Raw genomic sequence first — 25,489 nt, forward strand, 5'->3', positions numbered from 1 at the left:
ATGTCCAACCAAACCACTGTAACCGAGTTCCTCCTCCAGGAATTTTCTAACGTCCGGGAGCTGCAGCTTTTACACTTTGCCATCTTTCTAGCAGCGTACCTGGCAGCTCTGATAGGGAATCTCCTCGTTATCATGGTGGTAGCCCTCGACCACCACCTTCACACTCCCATGTACTTCTTCCTCATGAATTTGTCCATCCTAGACCTGGGAAGCATCTCTGTCATTGTCCCCAAATCCATGGCTAATTCCCTGTGGAACACCAGGTTGATTTCCTATGCTGGATGTGTTGCCCAAGTTTTCCTCTTCTTCTTCTTCGTTCCAGCCAATTTTGCCTTCCTCACCATCATGGCATATGATCGATACATTGCCATCTGCAAACCACTGCACTGAGACCATCATGAAGAGGAGAGCTTGTGTCCAGATGGCAGTCAGTGCATGGGTCAGTGCCATCCCCAACTCTGCGCTGCACACTGGTAACACTTTTCGGTTACCTTTCTGCCACTCCAACATCATCAACAAGTTTTTCTGTGATGTCCCCCAGCTGCTCAAGCTCTCCTGCTCTGACTCCTATCTCAGTGAAATTGGGATTATTGTGTTTAGTGGGTGCTTATTTTTGATCTGTTTTGGTTTCATCATTGTATCATATGCTCAGATCTTCAGTGTGGTACTGAGAATCCCCTCAAAGCAGGGCCGGCATAAAACCTTCTCCACCTGTATTCCTCACCTTATTGTGGTCTCCTTGCTTATTTTCACTGGCACAGTTGCATACATGAAGCCCACATCCAACTCCTCATCAGGTCTGGATCTCATGGTGACTGTTCTCTATGCCATAGTGCCACCAATAGTTAATCCAATCATCTACAGCATGAGGAACAAGGAAATCAAAGCTGCCCTTGAGAAATATATTGGCTGGGAATTATTCAATGGGAAAACAGTGTCCATCTGTTTCTAATAATTATCATTTAATTATCTTTTTTGTGCATAGATATAGATAACTGGGCAGATATGCCCACCACAGTATGGCAGTGTGCAATCCAGACCAACACCACTGAAGTAAGTAACGTCCTGAAAGATTTAATTCATCTCAAATACAATTAGACTGTCTTTCCTTACAAGTTTATACTATACTCTTTCCCATCTCAAAGGAGAATTGTGACAAAGTGCTCAAGATACCTTGGCATATCTCCAATCAGTTAAGATTAACCTTGCTTTGCCTTGGTGCTAATGTCCCACCTAATTCTATCCACTTGTAAGCATGTCCTTGGTAAAAAGTCCTTCACAGTCAAAAGTTGTTGGATGTGATACTAGTCACATATTTTCCTAATGTGCTATTGGCTGCAGAAATGGGTGTAGCTTAACCATGCTATCCCCTAGAATTACTAGCTCATAAATCCTTAAACACCATCGCTGTGCCAATTTAGCATTTTCCTTGTAAAATCCATAGCAGAATAACGTTCTCAGCGGATTGCAGAATCTCTGGCATGCTGTGGGATGAGAACTCATCTTTGGGTCTTAAATCCATACCCCCATCAGTTAGTCAGTGGGCTTTTTTTTCTTCAGGACACATATTTGGGAGTGCTTGGGAAGATGGATGCATGGGGGGGGGGGCAGGAAATGGGGAATGTTTGCTTAGATGAACTTGTGCATGATTCCTCAGCTATTATTTCCTCACATCACTGTATTCTTAAAAGGGGGGGATCTCAAAAGAGACGGGCTCTCTCTCCACAATGATGAAGAGTAAAAAAAGACAACTGGAAAATGTCAGCAAATCTGAGCTGTTGTTGAAATGATTATTTTAATGCTGCCAGTATTATTGGGTTATTAAAATGAGTGTGTCCACATGTAACCTTCGACTAAGGGCCCTTTTTATCATGTTAGATAAAGAAAGAATCATAGAAAATTAGGGTTGGAAGGGACCTCTGGAGGTCATCAAAGCAGGACTATCCCCAACTAGATCATCCCAGCCAAAGCTTTGACTAGCTGGGTCTAGGAAACAACCAAGTATGGAGGCTGTACAACCTCTCTGGATAACCTGTTCCAGTGTTTTAGTACCCTCCTAGTGAGAAAGTTCTTCCTAATATCTAACCTAAACTTCCCTTGCTCCAACTAGAGACCATTGCTCCTTGTCCTGTCATCTGCCACCACTGAGAACGGTCCAGCTCCATCCTCTTTCGAACCCTGCTTCAGGCAGTGAAAAGCTGCTAGTAATGCTAGTAAAGCTGCTAATAATGTTCTCTTCTCCAAACAAAATAAGCCCAGTGCCCTCAGTCTCTCCTCACAAGTCATTTGCCCCAGCCTCCTGCCCATTTTTGTTGACCTCTGTTGGACTCTCTCCAAATTGTCCACATCCTTTCTGCAGCGGGGGGCCCCAAAACTGAACACAGTGCTCCAGATGTGCTCTCGTTGGTGCTGAATAGAAGGGAATAATCACTTCACAAGAAAGAAACCATGTATTATTCATGCAATTGAATTTTGGGACAGTTGAGCACAGGCTCCACTGCTGAGCAGCAGTCCATCCTATTATGCCTTCCCCAGAGGGGCTCACTCTTGAGACTACACAACTTGAACATGATTTCTCTGCTTGAAACAAAGCCCTGGGGTAGCTTCTAGAGAGGTGAACACATGGTTTTTCAAACTTTGAGACCACGCTTTCCAATTCCCAGGGCTGGATTAACACATAGGCAAACTAGGCACATGCCCAGTGCCCAGAGCTGCAGGGGGACCCAATTCTTCCCTTTGCAGCAGCAGTACAAATGGCCCCATCTGCATCCATTCCTTTGCCCTCCTCTCTGCTGACCTCACCTCCCTGGCAGCAGCTCTAAGCCCTGTTTCCCATCAGCAGCATCTCTGGAGAAGGGAGAGGGATCTCCACCAGCCTGGGGCTCACAGGTTTGTTTGCCTATGGCCCACTAAAGGGTCAACCCAGTCCTGCTAGTTCTTGCACTGGCTGACAATCTACATAACCTCTATCTGATGTAGAACCAGATGCATTATTGATACCTCCATGATATAAAACATAGGTTTATGGTAGAGCTGGGAAGATGTGCTTTCTCAGGGAAAGGTAGATAATATGTCGTGAGTTTCTTGCCCTGCCAACTGTGGGAGAGGGTGGTGTGGAAAGGAAGGGAATAATTTTTTTTTTTAAAAAGCATCTTTAATACTATCCATGTCAGAAAAAAAAATGTTTATCACTTGTTTCTGTTTCTTTTGCTTTGGGACAATAGCTATTCAGTGATCTGTAATACCTCTGAAAACAGCAGGGGAATGTATTTATTCCACTGTTATTTGAAACATGAATGTTCCTCCTTACAAGTAGTGAATCAATTTGACAGCATATTTATAGTATTGATCTAGTAAAGGATGACCTTAAAAGGCTGGGCACCTTCAAGTAGCTGGTCCTGACAGATTACACCCTAGAGTACTCAAGGAGCTGGCAGGTATCATAGCCCAATCATTGGCAAAAATATTTGAAAACTCATGGCACTCAAGTAAAGTACCTGAAGACTGCCAATTTGGTACCCATCTTCAAGAAAGGGTGGAAAATAGATCCCAGGAATTACAGGCCAATCAGCTTGACCCCAATCCCCGGTAAGATTCTGGAGAAAATTATTAAAGAGACCCTGCTGGATAAGCTGGCTGAGAGTAACATCCTGAGGGATAGCCAGCACGCGTTTGTCACGGGTAGGTCTTGCTTGACCAATCTCATCTCCTTCTATGACCAGGTGACCTATCACCTGGACAAGGGAGAAGAGATTGACATCATATATCTGGACTTAAAAAAAAGCCTTTGATCTAGTGTCCCATGACCTCCTCATGGAAAAATTGGCCAACTGTGGCCTCGGCTACACCACAGTCCGATGACTGGGAAATTGGCTCCGAGGTTGGACCCAGAGAGTAGTGGTCGATGGTAGCGAATCATTATGGCGCTCCATGACCAGTGGCGTTCACCAAGGCTCTGTCTTTGGACCAGTTCTCTTTAAACATCTTTATCAGCGATGTGGACATTGGTGTCAGAAGCGCACTGGCTAAGTTTGCTGATGACACTAAACTTTGGGGCATAGCGTCCACACCTGAGGACAGGCTAGTGATCCAGGATGACTTGGATAAACTTAGTAAGTGGGCGGATACAAACCTGATGGCATTCAATACTGATAAATGTAAGGTACTTCATCTTGGGGGAAAAAAAATCCTCAGCATACTTATAGGCTTGGCAGTGCTATGCTTGCTAGCACCACTGCTGAAAGAGACTTGGGGGTCACGACTGACCACAAGATGAACATGAGCCACCAATGCAATGTTGCAGCTAGTAAAGCTAACCAAACTCTGGCTTGTATCCATAGATGCTTCTCAAGTAAATCTCATCCTCCCACTATACTCAGCCTTGGTGAGGCCACAGCTGGAGTACTGCATCCAATTCTGGGCTCCTCAATTCAAGAAGGATGTGGAGAAACTTGAGAGAGTCCAGAGGAGAGCCACGCACATGATCAAAGGGCAAGAGAGTAGTCCTTATGAAGAGAGGCTGAGAGCCATGGGACTCTTCAGCCTGGAAAAGCACAAGCTTAGGGGGGACTTGGTGGCTGCTTATAAGTACAAAAGAGGTATATATCAGGATGTGGGAGGACATCTATTTACCAGAGTGCCCCAAGGTAAAACAAGGACCAATGGTCATAAACTCCTCCAAAACCATTTCAAGCTGGACGTAAGAATACATTTCTTTACTGTCCAAGCCCCTGTAGCAAAATCCCCAGTTTTTCTTTCTTTTTTTTATTTTAAAATGCATTTCTTCCCCTTCCCCAACCATTTCTGACTTTCTCTCTCCCCCTCTATTCCCTATTCACCCACCAAGGCAGAGTTCTTTACAGTACAAAGCCTAAAGAAGGGGAACTTGAAAGATTAGATAATGGAGAGCTAAACTTAGACCAAATCATAGGTGATGGTCAATTTAGAGAAAGAGAGAGGCAGGAACCATTGTTCCAAAATATTTTCAAGGATAACCTGGCCAAGCGTGAGTCTGAGGTGGTGAACCTAGGGCTGATGAAAATGAACTCAAAACTTGAAATAAGAGAAGGCTCCGCACTTTAACAAGGACTTGGTAAAGCTTGAGAGAGTCCAGAGAAGGGCTACCCATATAATTAGGTATTTGCATGGCAAGCCATACAAGGAAAGGCTGAGCGACCTGGGACTCTTCAGCCTGAAAAAGAGAAGGTGAGAGAGGACTTGGTAGCAGCTTACCGCTACATCAGAAGCATATTTGGGCTCAGTGAACAACTGTTCACCAGGGCACCCTTGGGGAAAACCAGGAGTAATGGTCACAAACTCCTGCAAGATCGTTTCAGGCTCAACATCAGGAAAAACTACGTCACAACTAGGGTTTTCAGACTGGAATAAGATCCCTCCAGAGGTGGTGCGATCACGTACCTTGGAAATCTTCAAGAACAAGCTAGACAGTCACCTTGCTCGAGTCACCTGACCCCCAGTTGTCTTTCCAGCCTGGGGCAGGGGGCTGGACCCGATGATCTTCCAAGGTCCCTTTCAGTCTTACAATCTATGAATCTATGAGTGGCTGGAGCCTAAGTCTTAGGAGCTATGGCTTTGAAACAGTTCTTCCAGGCCCCAAAACCTTCCTGCACCTATCTCTCTGACACCTGGCAGGCTTTGTGGCCACAGCAAGGCCTAACAGCCAAGCCTGCAGTAGTTCCACCCTCCCAGTGCCCCAAGACAAACACAATCCCACAAGCACCCACGACACGAGTTTTGCCCGTCAGCAGCTAGAGGTGCAGGGCCCCAGAACCCAGAAGCCCTGCACTGATCTCCTCGACAGCTAGCAGGCTGCAAGTTTCATTCCTGCAAGTCTCATCCAAATCAGGCCATAAACGACAAAGTTACAGGCTGTTTCAACCTTCCCTATTGTAGCTTATTGGCAAAATGTCGAAACAGCGTCAAAACGGTGAAACGTTTCAACTTGCCTCGTTTGGTTTTGAGGCCGTTTCAACTATACGCATTCTGTTCCACCCTCGAAACAGGTCAAAACAGCATTGAAACAAAACTGGCAGTGAAATTTTGCACAGCCCTAATATATAGGAAGCCCATCTGCCTTCCTATATGTTTTTACCCCAAGAACAAGTGGTTTCACATGGTGTTGACATCTGGTGGAGAACTTGATGCACTTTTTGTACTTCAATGATATAAAACATAACCGATCTTCCCATCTCTACCTAGTTCTATCATAAACACCTCTCAGGGATATGTACATAATGTGTTGCGAGTTTCTTGCCCTGCTGATTAAGGGAGTGGATGATGCAGAAGGGAAGAGATTTCAACACCCAACACAACTGATTTTGCAACACGTCTCTCCCAGACCTCTTGTTACCTCCCATGTTTAGCTTTAGTGACAACAGGAAGTGAACCCAGAACCCCAAAGCTAAAGAGCACAGTGCTGGACACTGGGACCGACCCAGATATACCATTATATCAATACTTCGATAGACTGATGTCCTTCATAGGTGGGCTCAGAGTAGGGGAGGAGAGGGTCTGTAACTCATTAATAACTTTGTTTGATGCTTGTATGTGTGCTCTATTGCAATCAGCTCCATATGCAAGAGAGCAGGTCCTCAGAGAGATTTGCAAAATATCCGTGCCATTTACTATGTTACAGCTCCCTTTCTTTTCCTCCCACGCTTAATACAACTTCTCTACTCTCTCCCACTCAAAAATATACACAGAAAGCAGGTGCACATAACCCTGGCTACCTCAGTGTGGCTCTTCTTCCCTTCTAGTGGGTAAATGCTGAACAACAGCTACTAAGTATGGTACAGAAATTTCAATGCCAAACCTGCTGAGAGAGGATTTTCAGCATTGCAACCAAATTATGAAAAAGACGACAGCTTTAAGGCTTCTTTTCTTTCATACAGTGACAGATATCCACTTCCAGATCTATGAGTCACTGTTTGGTACTATTGCTCATTGTTTGGATTCCAGCCGCCTTGGCCAGGCATCCGTAAAAATTGCAGCTTTCAATTAAATGCTTTGCTTTTTGTTGCCCACTGCATGCGCACAGGGGGCTGTCCAAAATGTTCATCTTGTAAAGTGTTGTTTTGCAGTGTCTATAATCCCGCTCTGTTCAGTTTGACTTATATTTCTCTGTCAAGGGTTATGCCTGCCCAGTGGGGGATGTGTTTGCTGTTGGTGTAAAACACTGTAGGAATAGATGTGACCTTTCCCAGTGGTTGGCCCACTCCACTGCTGCCCAGAGGTTTGGTTCAGCATCTGCAATCATTTCCAGCAGCTTGTGGGCTTCATGTATAAATGGTGTATGACTTTTAAGCCTCATCAGCCTCCAACTCTTCCAGTCTTCAGTTAACAGTTGATGGAGCAAGTGATTCTCAACATTTCTTGCCTTTGTTGCCAGTAGTGATGTTAGGGTCTATTTTCTTGTATCACTTGGTCTACAAGTTGTAAGAATGCATGTAAGTTATACAGTATTTTTTGAGACTCAGCCCACTGTTAAGTAGAGGGTTGAGGTTTTTAGGGTGGCAACATCTGGACCATACACGAGCACAATATTCTGCTGGAGCATATACCACTGTAAGTGTGCTGGTGCTGAGCACTCTGAAGTTGGTACCTCATGTGATGCTGGCTGACCATCTTGTGATTTAGATTACTGAAGTGTTCCCTGCAAAGCCAAGCTGGTCTTCTGCCATACTTGCTAGTCTTCCTGAGCGTCAGAATAGTTTGTTCCCACAACATCTTCACCACACAGCACACACTGAACTAGGAAAAAGGCTGGCACAAGGCATTATCTGACCTTCACAAAGCCTGTGGCAGAGCCCAGTAGTCCCCGTGGCCAATCCGATGGGATGCTAAGGCTCTACTTCAACTATCACACCATCCCCTCACTGGGGCCACAGGGCTTCCTCCCCAGTAGGCTCAGGTAGCCATAGCCATGTCTGGCCCCAACTACCTTCCTTCAGGGTCTACACCCCACAGGGCTCAGGTGGCCACAGCCATACCTGGCCCAACTCTTGCTCCTCAGGGTCTTGCACCCCACAGGGCTCAGGTGGCTCCAGCCATGCCTGGCCCTAACTAGCTCCAATGTTACCTGCCCCACCCAAAAGCAAGGGCAGGCACCCCTACCCACCTTTCACCAGGGTGGTAACTGGCTTGATGTTTCCTGGGGGCTCCTGCACCACTGGGAGCCCCACCAGGCCACCCAATCACAGCAGGGTGCTGTTTTAAGTCATGCCCAGGACCAGGAGCCTCCAAACCATCCCCTACAATTCCTGCCCTTACCTCCAGGATGTTGCATGGAGCCTTGCAGCCAGGCAATGTTACTACCTGCCCTGCCAGCAGCAAACTGCCCTGTTTATATAGGTGGCCAGAGATCTAAAATGGCCACCACAATCAAGCACCTGCTGGCTGCTTGGCTCCGCTCTTAAAGTGGCAGGCACCAACAGTGCCCTGCCACACACCTTCCCCCTTAAAATAGTTCCTGGGAGAGGTTTCCACTGCTGCTCCTCCAAAGCAGGCTCCCCTCAGAGCCCGCAAAAGCCCACAAGTGGCAAGCACCCCCCAAAGGTGCTCCGCCACACACCTCCTCCCTTAAAATTGACATTCAGGGGTTTTGCTTGGCTGCCTGCTTTTCTGGCTTTGTCCCAACCTACTGCAGCCCCTGCCACATGGTGAGCACCCCAAAGGTGCTCCACCACACATGGTCAAAAGTTTTAAGAAATTAAAGACCACCTTGTGCTAAGATGTGCTAATCCACACACCTGATTTCTCAGCACCCTTTATTTTACAGACAGATATGTCCCACAAAGCTCTGGGAGCCATCTTACTACAACAATGAACTGGTGAGGAACATCCAGTCGCATTTGCAAGTCGCAAATTCAATGCTGCAGAGGGCAGGTATGCAACAATAGAAAAAAGACTGTCTAGCAATACACTTGGCAGTGGACTATTTCTGATATTATTTATTAGGGCAGGAGTTCTTAGTTATTACAGGACTCACCCCACTATGGGGGCTGGTGCGAGCCCACATAGATAATGCCCACAACCCCTGCTGGCTGCTGACCCTACAGCCATTTAAATTCTCGGTAGTTCACCGACCCAGCAAGGACAATGTTGTTGCTGATTTTCTCAGCTGCACAGATGCCACAGAGTGTCAGAAAAGTATGGCACCCACCTAGCTGGGACAGGGGAAAGCAGGGGTCCCCTTGTCCAATTACCTTCCCCCTCTTTTCCTCCTCCAGAAGGGAAGAGCCAGAAGGGAGGCAGCCTGCTATACTGGCAGGCATTCTGTTTTCTATAGGATCTGTTCTTTTTCTTCTGTTTTATTGCTTATTTCTTTGGTTCATTGAGACCCTCTGGGTCAAGTAGGGAGTGCCACTTCCTGGCAGGGGAGAGCCCAAAAATCTGACCCCAGAAAGGGGCTGGCGAAGACATCGGGAATACCCATGCTACCCGAATAAACAGCCGAGGGTGGGCCGGATGGCGGATCTATGGCCAGCATAAGGGAAGCGGAGGCCAGAGGGCGGAAGCAATAAGTGAGGTCAGTGAGGTGCCAACATCCATAGTTAGTGAGTGGACAGGGTGTAGGGAAGGAAGGGCCCCGAGTCAGCCATGGCAGTACTGTTAGTACCCCTACGCTCATACTCCTCCCTAGTTGTTTCTCCAAGTTTCCACTCCTTGTAAGCTTCCTTTTTGTGTTTCAACTCACTGAAGAGTTCTCCAATAAGCCAAGCTGGTCTTCTGCCATACCTGCCAGTCTTCCTGTGCATCAGAATAGTTCATTCTTGCACCCTCAGTAAGATTTCTTTAAAATACAACCAGCTCTTCTGGACATGTTTCCCCCTCAGACTGGCTTCCCAAGGGATCCTGCCCATCAGTTCCCTGGGGGAGTCCAAGTCTGTCTACTCAGTTACTTTCCTTCCTTCCTTTCCTCAGTTCCTGTGTCTCAAAACAATTGATTCCAGCCCTCTGCAAACTCAGCAGACATCACTAAAGACCACCCTGTCACTCAGGTCTCCCACTTTGTGGGCGAGTGGCCCAACCACTAACATTTTGTGCCAAAAAAGTGGGTGTGCTAAGCTCAGAGCTGTCAATGTGACTTAGCCAGGCTTTGAAGGCACCTACAGGATGGGGTCCTTCCAAAGAACTAGGCACCTCACCAGCACTAATTTGGTTTACAGTGAAACCTAGAAATGAAACAGGCACTTTTCTGAGCATGCACAGAAGCTGATGCTTGGCTGTTCCTTCTATCAAGTTATACTATGATTTTCAAGGAGCCTAAAGGCATGGGAAAATAAATAAGTCACCCAGAATTAAATGAAAAGGATGACTTGCTACTTTGTGATAACTACTTGTGTGCATGGTCTTGCCCTATGGTAGGTGCAACCTGACTCAGGACACTTGAACACTTATTGAGAGAAGGTAGGAATGATGAAAGATTAAGGACCAGGTTTCCATAGGCTTGAGATGCCTAAAGATTTAGGTAAGCAGGTAGTGAGATTTAAAACAGCACCAAAGCAAAGAGACCTAGCCAACCAGTTCATGGAGTTTTCTAAATTCAACTGAGCATCAGTCTGAATCTGTGTGTGCCTAAAAATGATTGTTAGTCAGTCCCACAGGTTGCCCAGAACTAGAAGCAGGGAAACACATGACCTGTGCCTTATAGTAGGGCGAACTAGAGATCCACAATGGTCCCTTTGTCTTTAAAAACCATTAATCCAGTGTTTGCCTCTGGGCCTCTGCTTCTAAGCTATGCAAAGCTCTAGGGAATGAGTCCCACAAGCCTTAAAAGAGGGACACAGATAAATCACCTTACTGCAGCTTCTGCTCTTTCATACCAGGGGTGATCAGAGGCAACTACAGCCTGTTCATTGTAGACTTGAATCAAATCATCAGTGTCTTTATCATCTAGAAATTACAGTGACAGAGGCAAGAGAGACTAGATAGATTGAAAGTTGGGTAGTGAGCAACAAATCCTGGCACTAGAGGATCAAATGCAACATAAGCTTGAGGAAAACCCCCACAAAGACCAGCACGGTGAGTTGCTTCAAGTCTGAATACAATGAATGAGAAGCTAAGGGCATAAGGAAAGTCAATGAGATTGGAATCATCTGTTTTTGGCCATGTTGCTGTAAGCTAAATCCACATGCCATTGACATATGAGTAGATCATTGAAGTTAGTACTTCTTAGTAAGGCAGACACCTTCCCAAACACTGCTCTCAGTCCAGGTGGCAATGTGATGGGCATTGGTTATGCAAAACCAAAGTAATATAGAGATAGTAGTATCCCCTTTTCACACAGAAATGACAATCTAGCTGGTATGCAGCACCATATGTTAGTGTGCAACCAAGTGGCAGTCAGACCTCAGCTGTGGATTTATTACATACAAGTTGGTGATATGCAGTAGCTTAATAATGCACCTGACTACGGCATTTATATTGAAAGGTGTGGAGAGTTTACACTACCTAGTTGATAGCAATAATGTGATAGGTCTAGCACTGCCTGGTGTATAAGACTTTTCCAGTTCTGTATAAAAATCAAAATATCCCATCAAAAGCAAACACTTCCCATGGAAAAAGTCAGTGCTGTAAAAACCAAAATTTCAATAAAAAAGATTTTTGGCTGAAAATTTGGCACCAGTCAGATGCTGTGTGTTTTTGGGAGTGAGTGTGTGAGATTGTTTTGACAGGAGAATCAGAGCCTTTGAGTTTTGTTTTTCTGATCCTGACCACTGCCCTTGTTCTTTCCACCACAGGCATCCCCCAATGGACTGAAAAAGGCAATGTCCAACCAAACCACTGTAACCGAGTTCCTCCTCCAGGAATTTTCCGACAGCCGGGAGCTGCAGCTCTTACACTTTGCCATCTTTCTAGCAGCGTACCTGGCAGCTCTGATAGGGAATCTCCTCGTTATCATGGTGGTAGCCCTCGACCACCAGCTTCACACTCCCATGTACTTCTTCCTCCTGAATTTGTCCATCCTAGACCTGGGAACCATCTCCACCACCGTCCCCAAATCCATAGCTAATTCCCTGTGGAACACCAGGTTGATTTCCTATGCTGGATGTGTTGCCCAAGTTTTCTTTTTCTTCTCCTTTGCTACAGCCAATTTTGCCTTCCTCACCATCATGGCATACGATCGATGCATTGCCATCTGCAAACCACTGCACTATGAGACCATCATGAACAGGAGAGCTTGTGTCCAGATGGCAGTCAGTGCATGGGTCAGTGCCATTCCCTACTCTGCACTGAACACTGGTAACACTTTTCGGTTACCTTTCTGCAACTCCAACATCATCAACCAGTTTTTCCGTGATGTCCCCCAGCTGCTCCAACTCTCCTGCTCTGACTCCTCTCTCACTGAAGTTGGGATTATTGTCCTTAGTGCATGTTTATTTTTGATCTGTTTTGGTTTCATCGTTGTTTCATATGTTCAGATCTTCAATGTGGTACTGAGAATCCCCTCAAAGCAGGGCCAGCATAAAGCCTTCTCCACCTGCATTCCTCACCTTATTGTGGTCTCCTTGCTTATTTTCACTGGCATCATTACATATACGATTCCCATATTCAACTCCCCCTCACGTCTGGATCTCGTGGTGGCTGTTCTGTATGCCATATTGCCACCAATGATCAATCCTATCATCTACAGCATGAGGAACAAGGAGATCAAAGCAGCCCTGAGGAAATGTATTGGCTGGAAATTATTCACTGGGAAGATAGCATCCATCTTTTTCTCATTACTATCAATCTGTTATCTTTGTGTTCATAGATATAAGTAACTTGTAGATATGTCCACCACAGTAAGATAGTGTGCAATACAGACCAACTCATCTGTAGTAAGTAAAGTTCCCCTATATTTAAATCATCTTAATTGCTATTAGACTTTTTTTTTTTTTCTTTATACTACCCTCTTGCTCATCTCAAAGGAGCATGGTGACAAAGTGTTCAAGATGTCTTGGTATAGCTCCACTGACTTAAGATGAAATCTTGCTGTGCTTTTGTGCTACTGTCCCCCCCAATTCAATCCATCTACAAGCATGTACTTGGTAAATAGTCATTCACTGTCAAAGGTGGCTAGATGTGATGCTACTTGCACTGGTGCATGAATTCACAGTTGTAATTTCCTCATATCATTGTTTTCTTTTTAAATGGGGAATCCCAAGAGTGTGGGGGAGGGAGGGCTCTCTTTCTACAATGATGAAAAGTGGAAAAGATAAGCAGAAAGTGTCAGCTTTGCTGAGCTCTTGTTGAAATGAATATTTTAATGCTGCCAGTATTACTGAGTTATTAAACTGAGTGTGTCCATGTATAACCTTGACTAAGGATCCTTTTTAACATGTTAAATAAAGAAAGAAATCTTTTGTTATTCATGCAATGGGATTTCTGGGCAGTCGAGCACCGAATCCAGTGTTGGGCGGCAGTTTACCTTATTACGCTTTCCGTGAGGAGCTGTCTCCTGGCACTATACCACTTTAACACTTGTCTCACACTGGGCAGACAAGGTTCTCTGGGTAAAAGTCCTTACAGCTCTAACCAACACCCTCTCTTACACTGGGGCTTTTATGGTGTTACTCTTGGGTGCAGAGACAACAGGAAGACTTCTGGTGCTGGGGCCTTAATCCAGTGGTACTCCAGTTGTCTTCATATGTCATTTACTCTATTATGTTCTTGATTAGACATGGTTTTGGAGAACAGGTTCATTGGGAGCTACTAAATAAACAGTCAGGGATATATCCTCTGACATCCCAAAGCCAACGATGGTTTATGCCAAGAAAGGTATGAGAGTTTGGATTACTCCAGACATGCCCTACACAGATACTCTCTGGCTAAAGCCTCTACTACTTGCTACATTCAGAAACAGGATACTGGGCTAGACAGACCATTGGTCTGCACCTTTATGGCACTTCTGTTGTCAAGTAAAAATGTCTGAATGATGCCATCACGATCTTCTCTAACGGTTAGCCCGTCCATGGCACAGATGTCCCTGCCAAAACCTACCCTGCAATGGTCATTTGTCCCTAAATAAAACTTGGGGGCCTTGGGAACTCTTACCTCTTCTGGCCTACCTCTCACCCATTAATGGATAACTCAGAATATGGAGGAGGTGTTACAGGCAGATGTGGGAGGTGAACTGTCCTATGTCCTGGTCCTTAGCATCTACCAGCCCACCCCCCAGTATCACTAGTACTGTATTTACTTCTGATTTGGTGTCTTCATCCTAATGCCTCTTATTTCTGTGGGTATTTTACTGTTCCCAAGAGGTTTGCCCCTTGCAGACTCCCCGGAAAGAGAGAAGGGGGTCTATGCCTGTGTCCCAGCTTCTCTGGGAGGCATGCTCCACTGCTGTCACTTCATTTGGAGGGTAGTGGCAGGGAGAGGAGCCTCAGTGTATGTCCCTGCATTGTCTGTGTGAAACCTTGATGGTCAGGAGAAGCTGGTATGACAAAAATGTGACTTTTTTTGCAGAGGGCCATGGGAACTGCCCTGCTTCACAGCTGGATCCCTAAAGGAAGAAGCACCAGCTGTTCTGGAGGAACATCTAAGTAGTCCCATAATGGATAAGTCTGCAGTAACCACTGCCTCAGGAAGGCTTACCCATAATTTCAGAGATCTGCAGACTGAAGATTTAGGCCCTTTAGGATATATTCTCTTTTCTGAACAGAACAGGTTGGAAACCAATATTTCAATCACACAGGAAATTGCAATATTTCAATATCTGTCCCAGGATTGCAACAAAACTCACAATCTCAGAATTTTTTTTTCCATTAAACAAATTATTTTGAACCTACATTACTTTGATCTTGCAGTAGTGAGCTCTGTGCTGGGCAGCTGCCCTTTTGAACACCGTAAGGGAACAGGAGGAAGGAAGCAGGGTCGAAAGGCAGTTCTGCCTGGGCTTCAAACTGGAGAGCAGGAGAGAATGAGTTGGTGTTTGGAAAGAGAATAGGAGGGGAGCAGGTCTGGGGAACTGGAATCTGGGGCTCAACAGTGTATCATGGAAGAGGGATTGAGGAAAGGAGGGAAACTAGGGCAAAAAACAAGTTGGTTTCAGCTGAATCAGCAACTCTAGTTGGAAACTCTGGGCTGTGAAGGCTAAAGGAATAGTGGCTGAGAGATTCTGGTGGGTGGAGTACAGGACAATGAGAGAAGAGGGGTAGCAGCTGTGGACATGTTTTGTCACAGGGCCTATACTCCATGAGGATGCTCTGAGGCTGTGGAGAGGATTTGGGGCCAGAGGGGCTGGAATCACGAGACTAACTCCATTGTAAGTATATTGATTCACATGGGATGAGTCTGAGACAACTTAACCCCTCTGAAACCAATGGAGTTACTCCTAACTGTGGCAGCTGGAGAGAGAAGTTAGCCTCAATGTATGTCCAGTATGTGAATCTCAAGCAATGCTGTGAATTTCTCTGACACATGAGGCTGATGCAACTGGGAAATCTGAGTCCAAATGGTAGCACTCTCCTTTCCACGTTCTGTTTATGCTCTGCCCTTTCTGGTTTTGTTCCTGCTTGCCCATGCTATTCTCTAATACTCATCCCTAATAATACGAACCAATTTCTGAAATGGCATATAAAAGTTATGGATCCCAAGCTCTTCAAGTGCCAAGAAATTAAGTTGTGTGTGATGTGTGAAGTGCAAAGTAAAAGAGATTTTAGTCCTTGACCACTAATCTCTCAGGCAGAATTTGAATATAAAAGAATTAAAATATCTGCCTCATGTTCTATCTCCAGTGATGGCTACTCTTCTCTAGCTCAGAGCTGACTATTATGTTCCCATGGAAATGCAGTTTGAATGGAAAACTCAACTGCTTGATAACATGTCATGGGGGTTAAGGGCAGAAACTATTTTGCTGTCTCAGGATACCCTACAGACCTCTCAGTCTGTTCCCAATTCTTTTCCCAATGTTAAGTTTCTGTAGGATGTGCAATGCATATCATGATATCAGTCCAACAATCAGGTCGCAACAGCAACCACAGCTCTCAGATTGCATAAGGAATCCCCTAGGAAAACTCTGATTATTCCAGGGAGATTTAACAGAAGACTGAGTAGTAAACAGCTCAAAAAGACTGGTCTAAAATAATCCCATACACAAATAATCAATTTCTATAAAACAGAACCAGGGACTAGATTGACCCTCCAAAAGGACCTGAAACAGACTTGGAAGCACCTTGGACAACTTTTGCATAAACAAACTTTTTTGTTCATTTTACAGAGAATAGAGCACCCCTGGGTCTTCTTGCTCCACAGTAGGATTTGTGTCTGAATGGAACTAAATGCCAAGTCCCTTTGACTTGCCACAGGGAATTTAGCACTTAGCTGTCTTAGACACTTGAGATTATGCCATCCTTAATATGCAGGGATCTCTACCGTGTCCCCCGGCCTTCTATTTTAACTTCCTTTCTTGTAACACTAGGGGTGAGATCTAATCTGAAGTTAAACTGTCACATTTCTCAAAAAAAATTGTAAGACGAAGGGTACTGTCATACCTTAAAGCTTGTCTAAGTCTATCCAAACCATTCAGTTGTTCCAATAAAAGATGTCAGCCACAAAAAGTCTTTCCTCTCATATTTCCTGGACCATCAAGGCTACATCATTTCAACTCTACCCAAGGCCTACAGAGCAGTTTTACAGTCTACTCAGTGTTCAGGGCCCTAAGGAAAGGAAAAAGAAAAAGCAGCAGCATATACTGTTTCAGAAAATCAAATTATAACAAATGTAGGGAACTGGTAAGCAGGACCCAATGAAAGCTAATCTGATGGAAAAAGGAGTCCAGGAAAACTGGTTATATTTTAAACAGAGAAGATTATGGACATAAGATCATGCTACGCTGGGGATCCCAGATCCCATGTTGCATTTCAGGTGTCACTACTCAGTGCCTTAAGGGCTTATTACGTGGCTCCATCTGCCCCTTACACCACACCCATTTCTCACAGATGTTATCCATCTCTTGATATCTCAGACCTACCTTCTCTGCCCCCTCCCGGGTTCAGGCCACTGTCACTGTCTGCCCACACCCAGGCACTTCAGCCTTCCTAATGTGACAGGAGTATCCAGTACCTGTCATACCCCTACATAATGCTGTGCTTGCATTTGAATAGTCAAATGGGTAGGCAGCGTGTCCCATGCTTCTCCAGCCTCTCCTTGAGGACCTTCAATGAAAGAGACTTACGGCTTCCCTGGGCTGTCTATTCCACTGCCTGCCTTTTCCAACAGTAAGGAAGTTTTTCCTGACATTGAATCTACTTTGCTGCAATTTGAAGCCATTGCTTTGCATCCTGCCCTCTGCAGCCAAAGGAAAAGAGTTGTTCTCCCTCTTCTTTTTGGCAGTCTTTAAGATATTTGAAGACTTCATGAGTGTCATTATAACTACCTAAGACTCTTGTTGAGGCAGTCCAAAATTGCAGTTATCCTCCACTCTGTAATAGTGCTTCTTGGGTATAGCACCTTACATTTCTCTGAACTGAATTTCATACTGTTGTCTTCCTAAACAAGATCCTTCTGAAGTCTATGCCTATATTTGTGTCCACAAATTCCTATAGTGGCTTAGGTAGAAGTCCAATACTTACTATAGCTAAAAAAAAGGGCTGACGTTTCTAAGCCTGCAGTTGAGAAGGTCACAGATCAAAGAGACATGGTGGTGACCTGTGCTGGAAGGGTAGCAAACCTGGGTAGCAGAGCAGCAAGCCACAGCAGTGGGATGGTGGCAGCTCTGAAGTGGACCTCCTTATCCAGCCCTTGCCACTTTGGGCTGGCATTGGTGGCAGAGCCCCTGGAGCACAGCAGCAATCGTTGGTACTGAGTCCTCCAGAGTGGGCTGGGCCTCCCTACCCAGCACTATCTGCCAGGCACTGGACAGCATGTGTATGTTTTTTATATTTATGTATATGTATGATTACACACACACACACATGCATGTGTGTTTATGTATATGATACACATTTATAATTACACTGTATTTGCATTTCAGTCAATTATTTACTCAACTTGTAACTGTAATTATTTATCTAGCCTACATTTCTCCAGTTTGTTTATGAGAAGTTTCTGTTGACCTCTCAAAATCCTTCCTAAAGTCCAAGCAGAATCATAAAAAGCTGGGCTGAAGGGACCTCTGGAAGCTATATAGTCCAACTCCCTGCTCAACAGAGGATCATCCCTATCTAAACCATCCTAGAATATGTCAATTTAATCTGCTCTTGAAAACTTCCAAGGATGGAGATTCCACAATCTTTCTTGGTAACTTGTTCCAATGCAAAGAGATTTTCTTGCAAAGAGTAAATCAAGCAGAACTAGGGAACTCTTTAGTCTGGAAAAGTGCAGGCTCAGGGGGGACCTGGTAGCTGCTTATAAGTACATAAAGGGTGTGCATCAGGATCTGGGAGAACGTCTGTTCAGCAGAGCACCCCAAGGAAAAACAAGGACCAATGGTCATGAACTCCTCCAAGACCATTTTAGGCTGGACACAAGAAAAATGTCTTTACTGTCTGAGCCCCCAAGACCTGGAATAGACTCCCTCCAGAAGTGGTGCAGGCACCTACTCTGGACTCATTCAAAAAACGTTTGGATGTTTATCTTGCTGGGATCCTTTGACCCTAGCTGACTTCCTGGCCCTGGGGCAGGGGGCTGGACTTGTTGATCTTTGAGGTCCCTTCCAACCCTAACATTTATGAAATCTATGGAAATCAATGCCTTCCCTAGGTCTGTAAAGCAAATGGTGCCTTTCTCCAGGCTAAAGAGACATCCTAGGTTTACCAAAGTTCCTTGTAGTCCCCTCTTGCAGCCAGCTGGGAATTCACCCAAGAGCCAGATTCCCTACACCTGTATCTAGCTGTGCTTTCTGGCTTCTTAAAAGGGTTTTATATCCTGTCATGATGATCATTTCCCTTTACTTGAGACCACAATGTTCATAGGACCATAGGGTAACAGGAAAGTGGGGCTGGAAGAAAATTCATGAGATCTTCTGGATCATCCTCATAGTCAGCAAGTTCCTCCTAATCTCCAGCCTAAATTTCCTCTGCTGCATCTTGAGGCCATATTGCTCCTAGCCTTTTCTCTGTGGCTGTAGGGGACAGGACAATCTCCATACTCTTTCTGATTGCCCTTCAAGTATTTGCAGACTGGTATCACACGCATACCACCCCATCTCGTATCACTCTCTCTTCTCCAGACTAAAGAACCCTAGTTCCTTTAGCTTTTCCTCATAAGCCATGGCTTCCACACTTCTAATCATTTTTCCCTCTCTGCTGAACCTTTTATTTATTTTGCCAAAAGAACAGTAATTTCTCATATCATCTTATAGTCTACTCTGACCCCTAGGTCCTTTTCTGCAGCCTACCCAGTCGTTTCACAGTCTATAGTTGTGCATGCAGCTGTTCTCTCCCATGTTCAGGGTTTCTCCTTATTGAATTTCAAGCAATTCATTTTGGACCATTTCCTCAGTTTATCAAGATCTGTTCTCAGTGGTGGCAGGTGACAGAACAAGAACCAATGGTCTTAAGTTGCATCAAGGGAAGTTTAGGTTAGATATAAGGAACACCTCTTTCACTAGGAAGATAGTAAAGCACTGGAACAGGCTACCCAGAGAGGATTTGTGGACTTTCCATCTTCGGAGGTTTTCAAGACCTGAACACTAATCCTGCCCCTCAAAGTGTCTTCAGCTTGGCATTGATTGTCTGCAGATTTGCTGCATTCACACGCAAGGAATCTGTGGGTTTTTGTGCTAAAAGGAGAAATCCATGGTTTTTTTCTGTTTTTCCATGGGAAACGGAAAACCTGGATCCCTGGAGATGAGGCAGCTAGGCCTAAAGAAACCAAATCACCCGCATACATTACACTGAACATCTGCTTTCCCCTGAATAATACAGATTGTGTCCACTGAGTATGAGGATAGCTTCTGAAGCTGGACGAGGTAACGCTCAGTGATTTGCCTTGGGGCCACACTGTACATCAGGTACCCAAAACCATGTTCTGGAACCTGACCATTATAACCCTGATGTACAGCACAGACTCAAAGGTCAGCCCCAAATGTGTAGCCTCTTGTTGAGAAGTGCTCTAGACACCTCAAAAACCTATGGTTTCCCAACAGAACCATAATCTGGGACTTCTTCCTTAGAAACCAATAGGGGAATGGGTGCAGCTAAGAACCATTTAACAAGAGAGTTACTGGAAATAGGATATAATGTACTGTCAGTTTGGGAGAACATAAGGACTTGAAATATATAGAAAGAGGGCAAGAGACGGGTATAAGACTGGATAGATGCCTGGATGAATTGGGGTGTGGAAAACAATATAGCTAGATGGAGAGAAGGCTGCATGTATGTAGAAGGGCTAGAATGATAGACTGATGGGAATAGACAAAGAGAAGCATGTATGAGACAGGGCAAAATGAAAAGAAATGGTTTTAATGCAGGGACAGATAACTAAATAGGCAGATAGATAAATGAGTGTATATGGGGCTTGGCAAATGGAAGAATGCTTATGTTTGGAGACAGACAGATGGATACGTATTTGTTAAGCACCAACCACTGCTGTAGGCCACTAATATTCAACTCCAAAACACACAGGTAAACCTTAAAAATCAGAAATGGGCCAAGGGCTGCATAGAAGAGCATTATATAAGCCTAATATTTAATATTAAACAGTAACTTTTCAAAAAAAAAAAAAAACTTTAGGAATTCTAGGTTTATTAATAGAATGCAAAGAGTTCAGTATCCTGTAGTATTATTTTAAGTCTCATAAAATTAGAATCATTACGGAAAATAATTAAAGTTTAAAGACCCAACTATGATATTACACAAGATTACCAAAAATTGTCTTTCAGATGACAGATGGAGATTGCCCAGCTGGCAGCACTGTACCTTATTTCAATTTCCTCTGCTTGCCAATACCCTATCACTGTCGCCTGAAGGAAGAGCCATGTGTTTTGGAAATGTGGTGGCAGAATACCCAGAGCTGTGGGCATTTTTTGAAATATGTCTGAATTTCGTAACAGGAAAAAGAGCAACCAAGCAGCAGTTTCTGAACTAGGCTTAGCTCCTGGGCTCCAGAGCTTGATGAAAGGTTTGAGCTCATGTGTGTATCAGCTCAGGTTATCAATGCTTCCACTCTTACCCTCAACCTTATCACTCACATCAGGCCATTCACACCAGCTTGGAGGGCTACTCCTGGCCCAAAGGCCAGAGGTTGAGCACCACTCTATTGGCAATGGGCCAGGAAGAAGTAGACAAGGCTTGTTTTTAAACATCTAACTGAAGTTTCCAAATCACAGGGCTTGGTTCTCCTGGGGCATTTAATACTGTGACATTTGCTGGGAGGGAAAAACAGCAGTGCACAGGCAGTCCAACAAGTCCTGCAACTGAACTCCAACTAGCTTCGAGCATCAAGGACAATAAAAAGTCCTTTTTCAGATATGTGGGGAGCCGGAGGAAAAGCAGGGGCAACATTGGACCCCTGCTGAACCAGATGGGGCAACTGACCCCCAGGAAAAAGTCAACCTATTAAATTGGTACTTTGTGTCGGTCTTTCATCAGTCCCACGGGACGCCCATGCCCGCTACGGGACAGGGAAGTCCGGATGAGGGTGATCCCCTGCCCTCCATTGATGCTGACTTCATGAAGGAACATCTTGAGAAGCTGGATACCTTCAAGTCAGCCGGCCCTGACAATCTTCACCCCAGGGTACTCAAGGAGCTGGCGAGCATCATAGCCCAGCCTCTAGCGCGGATCTTTGAAAACTCTTGGCGCTCTGGTGTAGTGCCCGAAGACTGGAAGAAGGCCAACGTGGTGCCTATCTTCAAGAAAGGGAGGAAAGTGGATCCGGCTAACTATAGGCCCATCAGCCTGACTTCTATCCCGGGGAAGATCTTAGAAAAGTTTATTAAGGAGGCCATCCTTAATGGACTGGCTGACGCCAACATCTTAAGGGATAGCCAGCACGGGTTTGTTGCGGGTAGGTCTTGCTTGACCAATCTCATTTCCTTCTATGACCAGGTGACCTATCACCTGGACAAGGGAGAAGAGATTGATGTCATATATCTTGACTTCAAAAAAGCCTTCGATCTGGTATCCCATGATCACCTCTTGGTGAAACTGGCCAATCATCACCTTGGGTCCACCACGATCCACTGGCTGGAAAATTGGCTCCGTGGTCAGACCCAGAGGGTAGTAATTGATGATAGTCACTCATCGTGGTGTCCTGTGACCAGTGGGGTCCCCCAGGGCTCTGTCCTTGGACCCATACTGTTCAACATCTTCATTAACGATGTGGACACTGGAGTCAGAAGCGGACTGGCCAAGTTCGCCGATGACACCAAACTTTGGGGCAAAGCATCCACACCAGAAGACAGGCGGATGATCCAGGCTGACCCGGACAGGCTCAGCAAGTGGGCGGATGAGAATCTGATGGTGTTCAACGCCGATAAATGCAAGGTTCTCCACCTTGGGAAAAAAAACCTGCAGCATCCTTATAGGCTCGGCAGTGCTATGTTGGCTAGCACTATGGAAGAAAGAGACTTGGGAGTCATCATTGACCACAAGATGAACATGAGCCTGCAATGCGATGCTGCGGCTAGTAAAGCGACCAAAACGCTGGCTTGCATCCATAGATGGTTCTCAAGCAAATCCCGGGACGTCATTCTCCCCCTGTACTCGGCCTTAGTGAGGCCGCAGCTGGAGTACTGCGTCCAGTTTTGGGCTCCACAATTCAAAAAGGATGTGGAGAAGCTCGAGAGAGTCCAGAGAGGAGCCACGCGCATGATCAGAGGTCAGGGAAGCAGACCCTACAATGACAGACTGAGAGCCCTGGGGCTCTTTAGCCTGGAAAAGCGCAGGTTCAGGGGTGATCTGATGGCCACCTATAAGTTTATCAGGGGTGACCACCAGTATCTGGGGGAACGTTTGTTCACCAGAGTGCCCCAAGGGATGATGACTAGGTCGAGTGGTCATAAACTACTACAAGACCGTTTCAGGCTGGACATAAGGAAGAATTTCTTTACTGTCCGAGCCCCCAAGGTCTGGAATAGCCTGCCACTGGCGGTGGTTCAAGCGCCTACATTGAATGCCTTCAAGAGAAATTTGGATGCTTATCTTGCTGGGATCTTGTGACCCAAGCTGACTTCCGGCCCTTTGGGCAGGGGGCTGGACTCGATGATCTTCCGAGTCCCTTCCAGCCCTAATGTCTATGAAATCTATGAAAGTTTTCAGACCCTGTCACGGATGACCTGTCAGTAGGAGTGATGGAGAGACCAGCTGGGGGCATGGGCAGCAAGCTCTTTCAGATTTGCTGCACAAAACCAGAAAGAAATTGGTTAAAAAATATGAATTTGGAAGGTAATGGACAATAGCAACCATGAAACAGAGTTCAAGATCCTGTGGGATGAAGGAGGCCAGCAGAATAAATACACTAGATTTCAGAAAAACCAGCTTTAACAAACCCATGAAACTGGTGGGCAGGATACCCTCAGAGTCAAGTCTCAGGGGCAAGAGGAATGCATGAGAGCTGGTTGTACCTTATGCAGTGATAAGAATTATACAATTTAGAGAAGCTCCCCAATTTAGAAGAGAAACTCCTGTCACTTAAGAATTCTCTCTCTCAACAACCCACTGGTTCCCCAGTCTGAGGTATTGGGTAACACCACCACTGGACTCCTTGCTGCCACCAGAGCACCCACCACTGCCACAATAGTGGCCACAGAGCCCCCCACCCCACCGTGTCACCCACCCCACCGTGTCCCTTGCTGGATGCAGCCCACAAAGAGGCCCACTATCCAGATCCAACCCAGTACCATAGGTGAATCTAACCCCCCTATACCAGTTTAACTTCCTGGAGAACACAGGAGAATGTCACTCAGTCCTCCTGCATCCAGTTTAGGACTTCTTGGTACTAAACTGTACTTAGTGTTTCGTACTTCTTTGGTACTTCTTTAGTAGCTGTCCTGTTCTTGTTTTTTTCCCCAATTGGTTCCCTTAATCTTAAGGGCAACTCTTCTGGACTCAGCTTCTTCCAAAATTCCCTCTCCCATGTCAACAGTCTGGTCCTAGTCATTAGTTCCAGGATAAAAAGTCCAAAGCATGGCTGGGATGATCTAGTTGGAGATGGTCCTGCTTTGAGTATGGGGTTGGATTAGATGACCGCCTGAGGTTTCTTCAGCCCTAATTTTCTACCTCCCAGTGCTAACATTACATGGCATCTCATGGCCATGGCACCCTGACTGAGAATCACTACCCTAGACCAAGGTCTGCTACAGTCTCAGCTACCCGGATACCCTCACAGGCATGCCCATCCAGATGTCAGACCATTTTAGGTTGGCCATTGGTTCTGTTTTATACCAGATCATCCCGTTTTCAAACCCTTTGTCCCCTCTCCATTTCTAAATGAGGATCGGACTGCAAAAAGTCCTGTTTTTTCAGTTAATTGGTGGAAATATATGTCAATAATTTGTCTTTGTGGCTCTGTTGGCTGTGGTTAGAGGTAGGTACGCAGCCAGGAGGAGAAGGGTCCCAAGCCAGCCAGGGAGGGAGGGAGAGAGGGAGGGAAGTGGCCTTTTTGTGGTGGCCCTGCAACCTTGCTGCTGTTTGGCCAAGGGACACAGTGGCCCCACCCCTCACTGCAGATGGGTTGGGCTGCTGCCTTGGCCACTCACCACTGATTGGCTGGGGGCGGGCAGTGGTTCCCCCCTCACCCCAAGGGTATGTCTTGTATTCTGAGGATGCGTCTGTGGCCACCCTAGACCCTTCAGACATTTCTATTTGGATCACAAAATCCACCAACTCCACGTTTCCCACAGGCACATCTCGTAATGTCCCAGGCACTCTCTGGCATTCCCAGCAGAGCCCCTTCCCCATAATACCTCACTGATACACTGAGATTGACTCCAGAAACTCTACACCGGGGTGCTAAACCTCCAGCCTGCAGCCCAGATGTGGCTCGCAGAACTCCCCAGAGGTTGGGATATTTGAAGGTGGCGGAGCAGTGGCAATACCATTGCCCTCCCCAATTCCAAATTCCCAAGCCACCCCACAGTGAGTTGGAACTGGGCCATGCCTCTCCCCTCCACATAGCCAGATTGGGGACGTGTCACACCCCTCACCCCTATGTGGGGCAGGGCTATGTCCTCTTCTCCCTGTACATTGTGGGGTCAGGGTTGGGCTGCTTCCTGGCCCCCTTTCACATGGCTAGATGGGGCCTCCCGTGCCCTTTCTGCTCACCCATTGCTAGGCTGCTACTAGTCTCTCAAGATTTCCAAGTCTTGGTAAAATGCCCACCAGAGCAGGGTCTTGGTCATGATCTAGAGCTCACAGGAGGTACTACTGTGCAAGTGAACAGTTGCCATGATTTCCTGTTAAATTCCCATTTCTTGTTACATTCCCATGCCCAGTGAAGCTCTGCACCTAGTTCTCTTACAGACTCTATTCCAGCATCCCTGGGGCTTTCCTAGCAGATGTAAATTGAAAATATTGCAAATGACTGAGTTCTACTCACA

The 25,489-nt window shown here is 45.8% G+C and overlaps 1 protein-coding gene and 1 pseudogene across 1 annotated transcript; both read left to right on the forward strand.

Moving 5' to 3' along the window:
• On the forward strand, positions 1-952 carry LOC102570333 (olfactory receptor 14I1-like; annotated as a pseudogene).
• A 10,837-nt stretch (positions 953-11,789) lies between these two features.
• On the forward strand, positions 11,790-12,785 carry LOC106739755 (olfactory receptor 14I1-like). Its single transcript, XM_014604986.1, has one exon. It carries the CDS (start codon positions 11,790-11,792, stop codon positions 12,783-12,785), a length of 996 nt encoding a protein of 331 aa, XP_014460472.1.
• The last annotated feature ends 12,704 nt before the right edge of the window (positions 12,786-25,489 follow it).

This window comes from Alligator mississippiensis, chromosome 7, assembly GCF_030867095.1.
Source record: "Alligator mississippiensis isolate rAllMis1 chromosome 7, rAllMis1, whole genome shotgun sequence".
In the NCBI taxonomy this organism is placed as follows: domain Eukaryota; kingdom Metazoa; phylum Chordata; order Crocodylia; family Alligatoridae; genus Alligator; species Alligator mississippiensis.

Excerpts from the sequence above, each read along its gene's own strand:
- LOC106739755 (XM_014604986.1), top strand. The coding sequence starts at position 11,790 with ATGTCCAACCAAACCACTGTAACCGAGTTCCTCCTCCAGGAATTTTCC.